The sequence below is a fragment of the Lontra canadensis genome, unplaced genomic scaffold (genome assembly GCF_010015895.1).
Source record: "Lontra canadensis isolate GAN:19392208 unplaced genomic scaffold, GSC_riverotter_1.0 scaffold16, whole genome shotgun sequence".
Lineage (NCBI taxonomy): Eukaryota > Metazoa > Chordata > Mammalia > Carnivora > Mustelidae > Lontra > Lontra canadensis.
Genome location: NW_022631010.1, coordinates 3,024,982 through 3,039,067, shown reverse-complemented (window position 1 = coordinate 3,039,067; position 14,086 = coordinate 3,024,982). Strand labels below are relative to the sequence as shown.

General features: G+C 58.6%; 1 protein-coding gene across 5 annotated transcripts in view; it reads right to left on the bottom strand.

Moving 5' to 3' along the window:
- NOL4L (nucleolar protein 4 like) overlaps nucleotides 1–14,086 on the bottom strand; it is a 126,334-nt gene that overhangs the window by 22,750 nt on the left and 89,498 nt on the right. For 2 of the 5 annotated variants that reach the window (XM_032858894.1, XM_032858896.1), the window contains exon 5: nucleotides 1,063–1,204. In XM_032858894.1, the coding sequence (XP_032714785.1) occupies nucleotides 1,063–1,204 (142 nt within the window). Of the gene's footprint in view, nucleotides 1–1,062; nucleotides 1,205–1,493; nucleotides 1,577–1,743; nucleotides 1,805–9,422; nucleotides 9,569–14,086 lie in introns of those variants that run through there. The other 3 variants (XM_032858898.1, XM_032858899.1, XM_032858897.1) reach the window with 3 other exon arrangements.

Below are 14,086 nucleotides of genomic sequence, written 5' to 3'. Positions count from 1 at the left end.
CCCTCTGGGCTCCCCAGCCCCTGGCCCAGCTTCCCCAGCTGCCTCCAGGCTTGGTCTCCTCCCAGACAAAGCCGGATTCAGGCCTGCGAGGGCAGGAGGGAGGCAGGCGCGGGTTCTGCCATGGAGACGAACTTTGACCCAAACTGCAAGGCTCCTACCCCTTATTTACTCTTTAAGGCTAACCCGTTTCCCAGAGTTAACATTACACCCCTTTTTAACACTGCACTTCCCTCCGGCATTCCAGGCCCCAACCTTTGACCCCTCCTAATTGCAGGCTCTACACCCCACATCTCTAAGGCTCAGCCCTGGGCTCATCCCCCACCCCCATCACCTCCCTGGAAACCAGACGGAGCCCCACCAGAGACGCTGACCATGGGTGCCACCCCACCCACACCCGCGACTGCCTGTAGCTGGCAGAGGCGCTGGCAGAGGCGCTGGTCCTCCCAGAGCCCCGGCCCCCTGGGGGCTCTGCAGAGACCCTCCAGAGTGGACCCCTGGGATCTGAGTTCTGAGCCCAACTCTCCCATCCCAAGGAGAAAGCGTCTGTTCTGAGGGAGGCCAGAGGAGTTTGCCTGGCCAGTTCTGGAGGGCAGGGGGGGCCAGAGCTTGGGGAAGCTCCGCCGGGCCACTTCCCATCCTAAGAGGCTGGGGACACACAGTGGACAAGTGCACTGCCTGCTGGCTTACAGGTGACAGACAGGGACCCTGTCCTACAGCCTCACGTCAAGCTACAGATGTCCAACTCGTGCTTTCACTGCTGGGTCCTTGGCTAATGACCTTCCCAGACCTGAACTGGGGTAACTTCCACATCCGACATCTGTATTCCACCAGCCTGCGAGCATCAGGGTACACAGACAGGACACTTGCCGGGCTGCCTGTTCCCTTCAGGAGGACTTGCTCCCCTGGCACCAGGGGCTGGGGCACTGGCGGAGATACCCAGGACACCAGGGGCAGCTGGAAGCCACCCCTAGAGCCCCCAGCCCAGATTCCACCACCCCAGATTCCTAGGCCTCCAGGTCCCAGGTGCGGCCCCTTCCCTGCGGGCCACCAAGGGACACTCACCATCCTCTTGGCTGTGGAGGTTCTGAGGGCTCCGCATCCTCTCGTCCTGGCTGGGACTCAGGCTGGAGGCCAGGTGTGGGTCAGCTGACATCCATGTGGAGTCGTTCATATCAAAATCTTCACTGCTCACAGAAGTTTCATCCTGATCGGGGACAAAGAAGGCGGATGTTCAACAGGCCCAGGCCTGATGCAGCCCCAGAGCAGCAGTCTGGCTGAGCCCCATGGGCTGTGGGCTTTGGAAGTGCCCAAAAGCCACAGGGAGCCCCCAAACCTTGCCGTAGGGGCTGGGTGGCTCCCCTTGCCCCCCATGGAAGTGGTTCGGGCTCTGGTTCCTGTTGGAAGCCAGGGCTGAGGGCCGGTGCTGCCTGTAATTGAAGACAATTATGAGGTCTTGCATCCTGTGAGGGCGGATAGCAGGGCCTGGCTCTTACCCTCGTGAGCCAAGGTTGAGACAAGCACTGTAAACAAGGGCCACCGCTCCCCACTGGCGGCCCACAGCCTGGAGAAGAGAGCTCACTGTGCGCAGGGCCCGGCCGCCAGAAGGGGAGGCAGGACCGGCTCGCACTGCCGAGGCCAGGCCGATCGCCCCCACTATGACTCCGGTTCCCGGGGAGCGTGCATGGAATTCCTTTCTCCCACTCCCCCAACCCAGAGGACATTTCTGTCTTCCTCCTTCCTAACCTTTGCTGTGCTTCAAAGATATGCTCTTGGGCAGCTTCCAGGGCTGAAAGGGCCAGGCCCAGAAGTACAGAGAAGGAAGGGGGTGGGGCAGGCGCGGAGGGTTCGAATCAGACCGCAAAGGGGGTTTGGCTCAAGGACCTGGGGGGCCGCCAGGGCCTTCCAAACAGCCGGAGGGCCTGCTGGAGAGGACCACGCCTGCCTCCTCTCCCCTGGCTGGCTTCAGTGAGCCCCTGGCCAGTCATCTGGGAACCCCCAGGGCGGGGCCCCTGCGATCCAGCAATCCAGCCCTCCAGCGGGAAGGGACCCCACCTCCTACTTGGCCCAGCCTCTTTCAGGAGCTGCGAGCAACTGTGTTTGGGAGTTGGCTGTAAATCGCAAGAAAGATGACCCAGCAGCTCCCACACCCCGAGCTGGCTTCGCCCCCTCCCCTTTCCCCTCTAGCAAGATACAATGGCATCTGTGGGCCCCCCAGCAAGGACCTCTGGCAGAGGCCCCCTAGTTCCTCCTCCAAAAAAAGCCTCCCCTCCAGGGCCCCCTCACAGACAACTCTTTTATAACGAGCAAACACACTTTGGTTGGAAGTTTTCTTCGGAGGCTGTCCCCGAGGCAGACACATCTGTTCTCCAAGTGCGAGGGAACCAGTGTGGATTAGCCTCCGCCCCTCCCCCGCCACGCTGGGCTGGCAGGGAGTTTCCTGGAATTTACAGCTTCTGTGCAGCAGCCAGTGTGCCCTCCGCGGCTGGACCTGGTCCTCGAGGCTGGACCTGGAGCACGTGAGCCGGGTCACCACGTTGGCTCTGCCCAGCTCAGGGGTCCCCATGAGGCCTACCTGGAGCCTCAGGGGACAGAGGCCATGTGTCCTTTTGTGCCCTCTCCCCCTCCTGCCCACCCCCACACTTACACTCTGCCTGCCTCCCCCAGGCTGCCCTGCTCCCTACACATAAGCACAACCGCCCAATCTTCCTGGGGTGAAAACACACTCACTTGTGTTCACTCAGACCCTGTTCTACACCCAGAGGGACACACGTGTTCTGCACAAAGGGACAACAAAACTTTCCCCTGTACTCCCAGGATGGACCCCAAGAGTGAGGGGGAGGCTGGCAGGAGAGAGCACCCTGGGAGGTACAGAGGCCACCCAGGCCCCGCAGGAGCCAGGAACAGGGCATCCTTGCTTGGGCACCTTGCTCCTTCCTGGCTGCCCAGGGCACACCACGCTCAGGGTCAGCCCTGAGGGAGGGAGGCCCTCTCCTGGCTCTGGGGTGTTGCTGAAGCACTCAGGATCTAAAAGACTGAATCCATTAGCACCGGAAGCCCCACCAAGTCAAGGCGCTTCCTGCCTTCAGTCCACAGGTATTTACTGAGCACTTACTATGAGCCCAGCACTTGCTAGGTGCTGGGTAGGACAGAATCCTGGCCCTCACTGCCCAGCAGGAGAGAGGATGACAATCAGCAGAAAAACACATCAGCCCCGTGGGGAGGAGGGACCAGAGCAAGACAAAGCAGAGGCACCGGGAGAGGGAACCGTGGCTGGGGAGGGCCTCGCTGCTTAGGAAACACCTGAGCGGAAGCCCACGGGAAGTGAGGAAGGTTGCCCTGGCGGGGGAGGGTTCTATACAGGGAGCCTTCTGGGCACCAGCACGTGCCAGTGTGTGGGGGGGTCTGAGGAGCAGCCTGGAGGCCACTGTGGCCAGGGGCTAGGCTGGGGGCAGTGGAGCCTCATGGCAGGGTCCCCAACCCATCACCCCGGGCGGGGCTCTCTGCAGCCCAGAGAAAGGCTTGTGGACAGTTCCACCAAACACGGTGTCCTCACGGAGGAGCAGGGAGGAGGCAGAACCGCTGGGTGCAGCGCTCCGGGTGCCCATGCTCTGCCCGCACTCTGCCAAGTTGAAAACATTCACAGATGCCAAGTTCACCAGGTGCCAAGTGCTCCCCTTGGCCCTCTCATTTCATCCTCCCTGCAGGCCCACCAGGTAGGTCTACTTATCAGCCCCATCGTACGGGTGAGAAACTGAGGCTCTGAGGGGTTAAGGCGCTTGCCCAAGGTCACAAGCTTACAAACTGCGGAACCAGAGGTGTTCAATCCTGAAGGCCCAGACACCCTCCTTCCTGCCGCCCAGTCTCTGCCCCCCTGTCCCCCTCAGCTGGAGCACCTGACCTCCTGTGGCACTCCACAACCCAAGTTCTGAACACACACCTGTCTCACCCACCAGCTCCGGCTCGGGCCTCAGCCTTCGTTCTCACAGCATCCGTCCGCCGGCACCGGCAGTCCCTGCATGGAGGCACCCGAGCCCTCCCCACAGCTGCGCTGTGTCAACCCACGGTGGGGCTCTGCCCTGTCTGTCCCTGGATGATCTCAAGTCCTTCCAGGGGTGGGGATGAGGCTGGAGGTTTCCCAGACCCCCCATGCAGCCTGTGAGACGCAGTGAAGCGGCGGAGACACCTGGCATGGTGCTGGTGTGGAAGGAGGATGTGGCCCGAGTTTGACAAGTGGCGACCCGGTCCCACGGCACACAGCTCCTGAACGGAGACTAGATGAGCCCTGCGTTCGAGCAGACGGGTGGCATCAAGGAACAGCCAGGCAGGGTCTCCCTGCTGTGCCTGTCTCCACCCCCGTACTGCTGCCACCCTGCAGAGCCTGGGGTTTCTCCTCCTGTGACCAGCCACCAAGATGACCCCCTCCACCCTTCCCTGCCCGGACAAGTCTAATTGGGAAGAGGTGAGCTGCATTTCCCATTGACTTCCCAATCACCCGATAATGAAGAACACCAGGGCCCACACACAAGGGCCTCTGGGACAAGGGTTTTAGGAGAATTCCTCACAACTGCTCCATAACAAACAAACAAACCAAAAACTAAACTAAACTAAACTAAACTAAACAGAACCAAACGGCGGGCACCCATGTCAGGCCTGCCCCTTGGAGACCTGCCCCGGCCGCCCAAGGGCCCCACGGTGAGTGGAAGAGCAGGGCTCCGGAGGCAGGTGGTCTGCGCCCAGAGCCCACCCCACAGTGTGGCCGCACCTCCACCCTCCGACCCAGAGAGCCACCCTCTGACCCACTGAGCGACACAGTGTCTCAGGGTGAGAACCAAAGCACACTCAAGGGAGACGAAGCTGTATTTACACACACTCCCTCAATGAGGTTGCACACATTTAGTGAGCATCTACTATGTGCTCGTGTTGTGCTGGGGACACAGATGACTGTGGTTCCTTCCCTCTAGGACCTTGTTACCTAGAGAGAGACACCAGCGAAAACCTGTGATCTGCTGGTAAGGGCCAAGAGACAGGGCTGTGCACGCCCTCCCCAGTTACCCACGGACTCTCAAGCAGGCCCCAGAGAGTGCCCTCCCCCCGGGACTCTGCTCCATGAACCCTGGCTTAGAAGGCGGAGGTTCTAGTCCACATTTTGACACTACTGCTATGGCCATTTTTTTCCGAGAAATCAAGTGTGGTTAACCCGACTTACAAGCAGAAAAAGAGTAAAGTCCTGGTCGAACTTACACAGCGGCCACAACTGGACTTTTGGGGCGGTCTTGGAAGAGAAGCATGCCCAGACCCCTCTGCCACCGGCCTGTGACAGCACAGCCCACAGCTGCGGAGGGCAGACTGAAACCTCACCCACTCCCACAGAGCCAGGGCTTGGGGAACGGGCTAATTACACAGGCAATTACCAGCACACACAGCGGCGAGCCCATCAGTGGCTGCGCAGCACGGGTCGGGGGAGATGCTAGAGTCCGGGCCAGGGGGTGGGGGGAGCTGCGGGAGGCGGCCAGCACAGGCTTGGGAGTGGTGGGGTCTCAGGCCCTGACCTAGGGTGCTCTCCTTGCTCAGCCAGAGGTCACGAGTCAGGCACCTCTTGCTTTGGCCTCCTGGACTCTCAAGGGAACTTGGTCTACTCATTTCTGCCTTTCATTTGCAAACTTCAGTGACATTTTCATTAGAAAATAAGAGTATATCTGATCCCGTACTGCTGGGCCCTCTCCCCAGTGACCAGGCAGTCGCTCCTCTTACCTCTGCCCTCAGACACCTTGAAGCCTACAGCCTTGCCACCTGTTGATAAAAGTCCCTCATTCGGCCCCCAAAGGGCCTGAGCCATTGCGGGTCTCCTGAAAAGGGAACTCCAGAATGTGTGGGGCTGCTGCTGGGACAGCTGCTGGGACACACCCCAGTCTGGGAGCCCTGACTCTGGGCAGAAGGAGAGGAACCGACCGACCCCTCCCTGCTCTTATCTGCGGTCCAAAATTCATGGGCAGGTTCAGCTTCTCTCCACCCAGGTTCTGCGGCCCTTCCTCCTCTGCAGGCAAACCAGCACCAACCACTGCCCAGCCTAGGAGGAGGAGAAAATGGGAGAGCAGAGGGGAAACGGTAGAAACGCGCCTGTATCCATGGCGGGTAACTAGGAGCAGGTGCTATCAGTAACCTGATTATTTTACAACTGGGGTCAATTTCTTGGGAACTAGGTTCCTGGTGCCTCCGAAGCTGAGCCGTTTGCATCCTCCAGAACAGGGATCCCGGGGCGTGCCTCACACAACATTTTCCAGGCCCTTCCTCTGAGCTGTAACTCTATCTCTACCACTTGCTTTGGCGGGGTGTGTGTGTGTGGGGGGAGATTTGCTGAGAATTTAGTGCAATTCTAAGCCCTAAGCCCTGACCAGGAGCCCTGGGTGTGTGTTTCAGGGAAAGGGTGGGAGGGAGGGCATCAGGCAGGGATGCCGCGGAGGTGTTTCTGGGCCAGGCAGGAGACAGACCCCTCTGTCTCACCCCTGCGGTCTGTTTGATGAGACGCTGAAGCTCTTGCCAGAAAGATCACCAGGCTGGGACAGTTGCCCCGGCGCTAGCTCTACCCCAAGTAGGCGGGCACCAAGATGTAGAAAATGAGCACCTCCTTCTGGAACACCTGCAGGCTCCTTCCAGGCCCTGGAAATTCTTCAGTACGAGGCAATTCCTCCCCGTCTCCATGTCAGCAAGCATTACACACACACAGCCTGAGCGTGCCAAGAAGGTACTGAACCGCATTTGACCCCAACTTAACCACTTCGGTTCATCAGATGGCTTATTACTGGAAGACGAAAACCCCCCAGGATTGAAAGCAACAAGGGCTCAAATCCCTGTGGTGAAGGGATTGCACAAATGAAATCTTAGGGTGGTCTGAGCCGTAGCTCCCGGGAGCTGTGGGGTCGTCCCGAGGCGGCAGCTTCTTGCTACACTCCAAGCCCACCTGGCCACCAGAGGAGGCATTCAGCCTCCCAGGGACACTCCCTGCACAATTCCACTCCTTCCTGCTAACAGACCTCCTCTGCTCACCAGTCCTAAGTCATACAGGCCCTTCTGGGAAATGCGGAGAGGGGAGGGCTGAGACAGCCAATCACCTACCACCTTCTAGGTGTTCTCAATCACACACATAGGGTCTGTCAGAAACACACGTATCTGAGGGGATGCTCTGTGGTCCTTGCTGTCAGGAACGCATGAATGCTGGGAGTGAGCATTTTCAACACCTTCCTACTAGTGTATCGAGTGTAAAATGGGCTTTTGTTTCCTAGGCAAAGGCAACTGGCTGTTTTCCCAGCACTCCGCACCACGAGGGCCTCACTGACACCCCAGGCCCTGGCATTAACAGGGGTCTCTTTAAGAGGGTGGCTGGAGAGATGAGCTACAGCAGACGGGGTTCTCCCAGCCAAAAGGAGGGCTGGAGAGGAACCACTCTGAGTTAATCCCCTGCAGGAGTTTCCTTCCAAGAAAAGGACCCAGACAAGACAAAAAAGTTCTTGAGCAACTCGGGGGAGCCAGGCTCCACAGGGGCCAAGGGTGGCTGAGGCCACAGAAGTTCCCCCAGATCCACCTCCCTAGCTGGGAGGAAGCTCCCGGGGATGCTCTGCTCCTGCTGTTCTGCAGGAAAGTGCTGAGCAGGGTCCTGTCACCCAGTCAGGGTCCAGCGGGTGTGGGAGGAGGTGCTGTCTTAAAACCTACTCTATAAAACAAGGCCAGCTTGAGCTGGGATTAGACAAGAGCTTGATATTATTTAAAGACACATTTAGGCCCTAATGGTTTTCCAATGAAGGGGTAATTTACTACGGAAGGACTAAACTGCCGCTGGGGCCTGGGCCATCCATGGGTTTTTCCCGCAGACCAAACTACAGCCCAGAAGCAGGGGGCAAGATGGCACACCAGTCCCATCACACAGTCGCTTCTCCCCAGAGGCGCTGTGAGAGCCCCACACACCTCTCCCCACAACCCCTACCTGGTAGGCTGGGGGCCCCAGGCTGGGGTTTCCAGCTGATTCTGGGATAAGTAGGGCTTTATCTCAAGGGAGAATCTATTTCAAGCCACAATCCTTCTCAGAAAGAGGAGGAAATCACAGAGTCCAAACACCATTTCAGGTGAAATCAGGAGGTTATTAATCTCCCCTCAGAGCAGACAGAAAGAAAAATCAATGTTTTAGAGGGGGGAAAAAAGGTTCCATTTGAATTAATGGGTTTGTGGCTTCTCCATTGATCTGCGCCTCTTCACACTTTCTTTTTGTGCTTTTGTGCTCTTGGGGAGGGGGAAGGGAGAAGGGAATAGGGAGGAGGGGGGTGGGCCTCCTGGTAAGGAAAAGGACGGTCTAACCTTAACCTTTCTCCAGAAATAATGCTAATTAGCCAGGCTTAATGAGAACTTCCCCCAGGAAGCGTGGCCCAGTAGGGGCGGCCGGACTCCGGCAAACGCCGCTCCAGGTGTGTGTGGGGGCGGGGGGGGGCGTCACTTCTGAACTCTAGCAGCTGGAATAAAAAATGTGGACTGCACACCCCCACCCTGCCCCACGAGAAAGTGTCCGGCCCGGGAGGGCTAGGTGGAGAGCAGAGAGCGGCCGGCGGAGGTGTAAATCCAACTTAACCCGGACGCGCGCCCTCACTCCGGACAGCTGCCCCCGCCCCACGCGTCCCCTTCATTAAGGAATGCCCCCTCGCCAGGGGCCGCCGCCGCCCCCGGCTTCTGCTCCGTTGCTACACCTAAGAAGGGCGACCGGTCCCCTCCGGGGAGGGACAGGGGCCTGCCGAAGTGGGCTCAACTCTGCAAACCCCGTCTCAACTCTCCGCGCCGAGGCAGGGAGCCCCTCCCAGCCACTCAACGCTTCCCGTCCTCAGATCCCCAAACACAGTCCACTTCCCTTCTCGAGGCGGCCGCGGTGGCGGCAACCCGAGCCCGGCCCCCACCCCGCCGCGGGCGAACGCCTTCCTCCCCGGGACGCGGTGCCCAGCCCGCTGCAAACGGTGTGGCCGCCGCACAATACCGCGGCGCGGCGCACACAATCACCGCCCCCCAGGACCGGCGTCGCGCACGGCCGGGGAGTGGGGTGCGCCCAGCTGCCCCCCGGCACTCGCGGCCAGGCACACCTCTCGGGCACCCCACAGCCCCCAGAGTGCACCTCCTCTGCCGGTCCCCCCCCCACACGCAGCCGCCGCCGCCGCCGCTCGGTCACACTCACCCGCCCCCCGCCCCAGCCCACTCCGCCCAGGGCGCAGCCGCTTCCTTGCGCCCCCCTCCTCAGACCCAGCGCAGGAAGCTTCCCCCCAGTCCCCCTCCCCAGAACCCCCCAGCCCCCCCACCCCCTAACCGCAGCTCAACGGCCGGCGGCAGGAGGGGGGCGGCGGCCGGGGGCCCGGAAACGGCCCGATCGCGGGGATCCGGGCCGGACTCCGTACCTGGGCGGGAGGCGAGGCGGAGACCGGCGGTCGGGTTCGGCGAGTGAGCGGGGCGGGCGGCAGTGACAGCCCCACAGCTCCAGCTGCTGCTGCTGCTGCTGCCGCCGCGGCCGCCCGGGGAGAGGGGCTGGCACCGCCGCGGCGCGTCACTGCCCGGCCCGGGGGCGGGGGTGGCCAGGGGGAGGGCCCAGGCGAGCGGCGGCGGCAGCGGCGGCGGCGGCGGCGCCGCGGCCGGGAGGGAGGAAGGGGGAGGGGGGGCACCGGGCACGGGGAGGCGGGGGAGGGGGGGAGGGACCGGGCACGGGGCGGGGGCGGGGGGGAGGGGAGCGCAGGGAGGGCGTACGCTGGGGGAGTAGGAGGAGCAGCAGGAGGAGGAGGTGGAGGGGCTGACGAGAAGGAGGAGTGGGCACAGGGGGGAGGGGGAGAGAGAGGAAAAGAAGGCACCCTGAGAGAGGAGAAAGGAGGGAGAGGCCGGGAGGCGGGGAGAGGGGAGAGGAGGTGGAAGGAGGGGGTGCTGGGCCAGGTAGTGGGGGAGGGATGAGGGCGCACTGGACGCGCTGCAGGGCGCTCCGGGGGGAGAGCGCTCTTAAGGGGGAAGCGCTTCGAGGAAGCTTCTTGCCCGGGGCTGAGCCCTGGAAAGAAGGCGGTGGGGTCTGTGCCCGCCCCTCGCTCCAGGGAGGCCGCAGTCTACGGGTCGGAGGGTGGGGGTTGGGGGGGCACCCGGCCCGCCAGCTCTCCTCGTTCAGGCCAGGAGAGGAGAGACTTGGCCCAAAGAAAGTGACTCGGGCACCATTAGGAACTCTCTGCGCCCTGGGGCCTTCGGGCAGCCCTGGACCCCCTCGCGTCTCCTGGTTCCCCGGGGACGCGGGTCCTCGCTGGGCGGGGCTGCTGGGTCCCCGGGCGGTCTCCGCGAGACCCTAGTCTGGAAAAGCCAGGCACGTGGCCGGCTCTCTGCCGGCCCCCCACCCCCATCTCAGGGCCCCCCTTTTCTTGATCAAGTTCAAGCTCGGTCCCCTCGGCGCGCTGCCCACCCTCTGCCCCCTCCTCTCCCCTCCCCCTCCCTATATACCGTACCATCTCGCCTCTTCACTCTTCCTTTGTCTCTTTCCCACCACTTAGTTTACACCCTCCCGAGCTCCCCTTCTTCCTCCCCGGCGGGCGCCTGAGTCTCCGGGATGCGTTCACCTGTCCGACCCAAACATTTCAGCGATCTCGAGCGTTCGCCGCGGACTCTCTCTGCTCCCTCTCCACCACCACCCCCCACTCCTCCTGCGGGTCATTGTGCTCCTCCAGACCACCGGGTACCGGCTCCCTACGGCGCGCTAGCTCCAGTTGTAAAGTAATAGGATAACATCAAGAATGCTGCTCCATCCTAGACCTGGACGCTTACTGTCCGCGGAGACACCGCATCGCAGGAGAGGGAAAACCCATGCGGATCCGAATCGCCCTTCTCCTGCACGCAGACATACCTCGTCCGCCTGGGGTGCAGGGGAAGACCGCGTGGGGCGCCGCGGGGTGGGGGACCCTGAACCTGCAAGCAACCTCAGACTCAGGCTACAACATAACTCGCTCGTCCCCAAATAGCACAATTAGACCCCAGCAGAGAAGATGGGTCAAGGGCAGATGTCCCCCTCCTCAGATTCACAACCTCTGTTACAAGTAACAGATCAGCCTTCCGAAAAAGCCTGTGCTTTAAAAGGGATGAGGAGCTGCCCTCGTGGAATTCTGTGAGGAAGTGGTCAAAACCCAAAACAAAACAAAAACACCAACAACGATCCCACCTCCTGGTACCTCTAGTCGCACCCGAAAAAGAAGGGCAATTTCTCCTGACTTTACGCTACAACTCATCCACAGTGGAACCAGCAAAGAAGAAAAAACAAGAGAGCCATCGCGATTGTTTGCAATTTTGAAACAGACTGCCTTTAACCCTCCAACTTTTTTTCTCTAAAAGCCTTTTTCTTTCTTTCACTGAAAGCTTTGCATTGTGAACAATCCGAGGTAAACAAGGCTCCCTCTACAGGTGGTAGTTGGAAGTACACCACCACAGGTTCAGAGCTCAGTGTTCGCCCATTAGAAAAAGAAAAAGATGGCAACACATCAAATTAAAGGCACGCAGAACCGACTTCCTTCCACACATGGTAAAGGTTTTTCTGTCAATATAGAACTTACACTCCCTTTTTAAAAGGGGGTCTAAGCACGTTATTCATTAGCACCTTTTATCTATGAAACTGAATGTGTTTTCAAACCAAGGCATCCTTCCCAGTTTTCTCTAAGAGATCTTTACTTCTCATCCTCTGTGGTGGGGGACGGTTTGGAGGCTTTGCACATGTCTATATCCATACATGTTGGTGCCCAATAATAATTTTTAGGATTTTAATTAGTGGCCGTGACTCTTCAGTTCATCCAGGGAGAGGTGGGCGTTTCCAACATGGGAAATGCCCTTCCTCACTCTGAAAATGAAATCATTCAGGACCCCCGGATTTCCCATCTCTTCCCAACACATTTCTCAAGACCTTTGACTTCTCCTGGCCTGAGTCACTATCTCACAGCCGTGGTGGACATCTGGGTTTGAAATATAAAGCCAAATCCAACTAAGTTCAAAGGTGGAATTGAACCCAGATAACCCACCTCTTCTCTGACTAATAAGAGAAAGCCAGTACCGCCCGGGAGAGCAGAGCAGTGATTTTCTCTAGGCATGAAATGTGAACTCATTTACCATCCCTGAGATAAAACAGCCTCAGCCCCACTCAGCCCACAGAAAGCAGTTGGGGGCCCTAGAGAAACTTGGCTGTTTAGCAGCACTGAAAATCAGGTGAGTTTTCCTGTGTGCTGAAGCCTGCAGAAAGCTCCCGGCCCCTTAGTCCTGCAGGAGCTACCACTCCTCGAGTAACCTTGTGCCCGTTGCTTTCAGTGTCCTTGTGCCTTTGGACAACTCCCTCGATCCTTAAAGTGGCCACAGCACGGGTCCCAACAAGGAAAAGCATGACCTAGTTTCTTGGCCACTAATTCTCCCAATGATGGGTCCCTTCTTTCAGCCCCAATCTGGTGGGAGACAAGGGCAGAGAAGGCTGCTCCCATCTGCTTAAGAGGGCAGTACTGTCCTCGTGTCCCCTTCATGTCAGGCTCTGCAAACAGTGGGTGTTCTTGTAAATGGACAACTGGCAGGGTATTTGCACTGTAGAGCTCTGTAGGCAGCCAAGCTCTCCAAGCAGACTCCTATGTGAAATATAGGAGTCTCCACGAGCGGAGATCTGGCCGAGGGAACCAGGGGCTTATTGTTATTAGGAATAGCAGGATCTTAGTTTGATCAGAGGATACTGTTCAAGCATCTCAAAGCATTTAAAAGCCCATTGATGGGGTGCCTGGGTGGCTCCGTGGGTTAAAGCCTCTGCCTTCGGCTCAGGTCATGATCCCAGGGTCCTGGGATCGAGCCCCACGTCGGGCTCTCTGCTCAGCAGGGAGACTGCTTCCCTTTCTCTCTCTCTCCCTGCCTCTCTGCCTACTTGTGATCTCTCTCTCTGTCAAATAAATAAATAAAATCATAAAAAAAAAGAAAGAAACCCATTGACCCCTATAAATTAATTACTAATGATAGAAGGGAACATGGACCTGCACGATGGGGAGACCCGCAGACACCCTCCAACCATGTGATCAAATTCAGTTGTCCCCAAAGTAGGGTCACCTGACGTAATGCGCTCACCTCCCGATGAGATGCAGTCACCTCCCACATTGTGTTCTCCCCGCAAATGCTCAACCTGAATCTGATTATGAAGAGACAACCAGACAAGAAATCCAGAAAAAGAGACTCTCCACAACACAACAGTCCTGACTTCAAAAGATTCACTGTTATTAACTCAGCTGTTCTAAATCATGAGACTAAAGAGAAATACCAATTAGATGCAAAGTTCGAATCTTGGTTGGATCCTGGAAACAAGGGGTGCAGTGGGGATGGGGTGGAGAGGCCCAGGAAGAGGCGGGTGGAGTGGAGACAGGGGTTGAGGGTGGAGACAAGAGTGGGTTCTGGGCTGAGTGGCCAGGGAAGGTCGCTCTCAGGAGTAAGTGTGAGTGTGTGGCTGAAGTTGACAACTGCATGAAGACCTGGGGGGGTGCAGGCTTCTAGGCAGAGGGAAGAGCTGGTGCCAAGGCCCTGAGGTGGGAAGGGACTTGGCATGTTTGAGGAACAGAAAGGTGACCCGTGTGGCCAGGGTGAGATGGGCCAGGGTTGGGGCAGGGGTGAGAGGGTATTTGGGGGTGGGAGGTGAGAGGCTCTTCAGTGGGGCGGGGGGGAGGTGTGAGACGGTATTCACGACCAAGCACGCAGGGCCATGTACATGACTGTAAGGTGTGTGGATTTTATTCTAAGGGTGAGGAAACAATGCAATCCGAATTGTGTTTTTAGACCAGAGGAGATGAGATTACAAGGAAGCGAGAATGGCAGCAGGGACAGCAGTGAGGAGGTCGGTTAGGTTCCAGCCACATGGGACCAGTTCAAATTCTGACTCTGACACTAGACAAATGACTACCCTTAAATCTCTTGGAGCCTCTGTTTCCTGATCTGTAAAATGGAGAATAAGATAGTGCGCTTAATGTAGTATTTGACACTAAAAGTTCCCCTTTGAGGGGAACCTGGGTGGCTCAGTGGGTTGAGCATCCAACCTTAATTC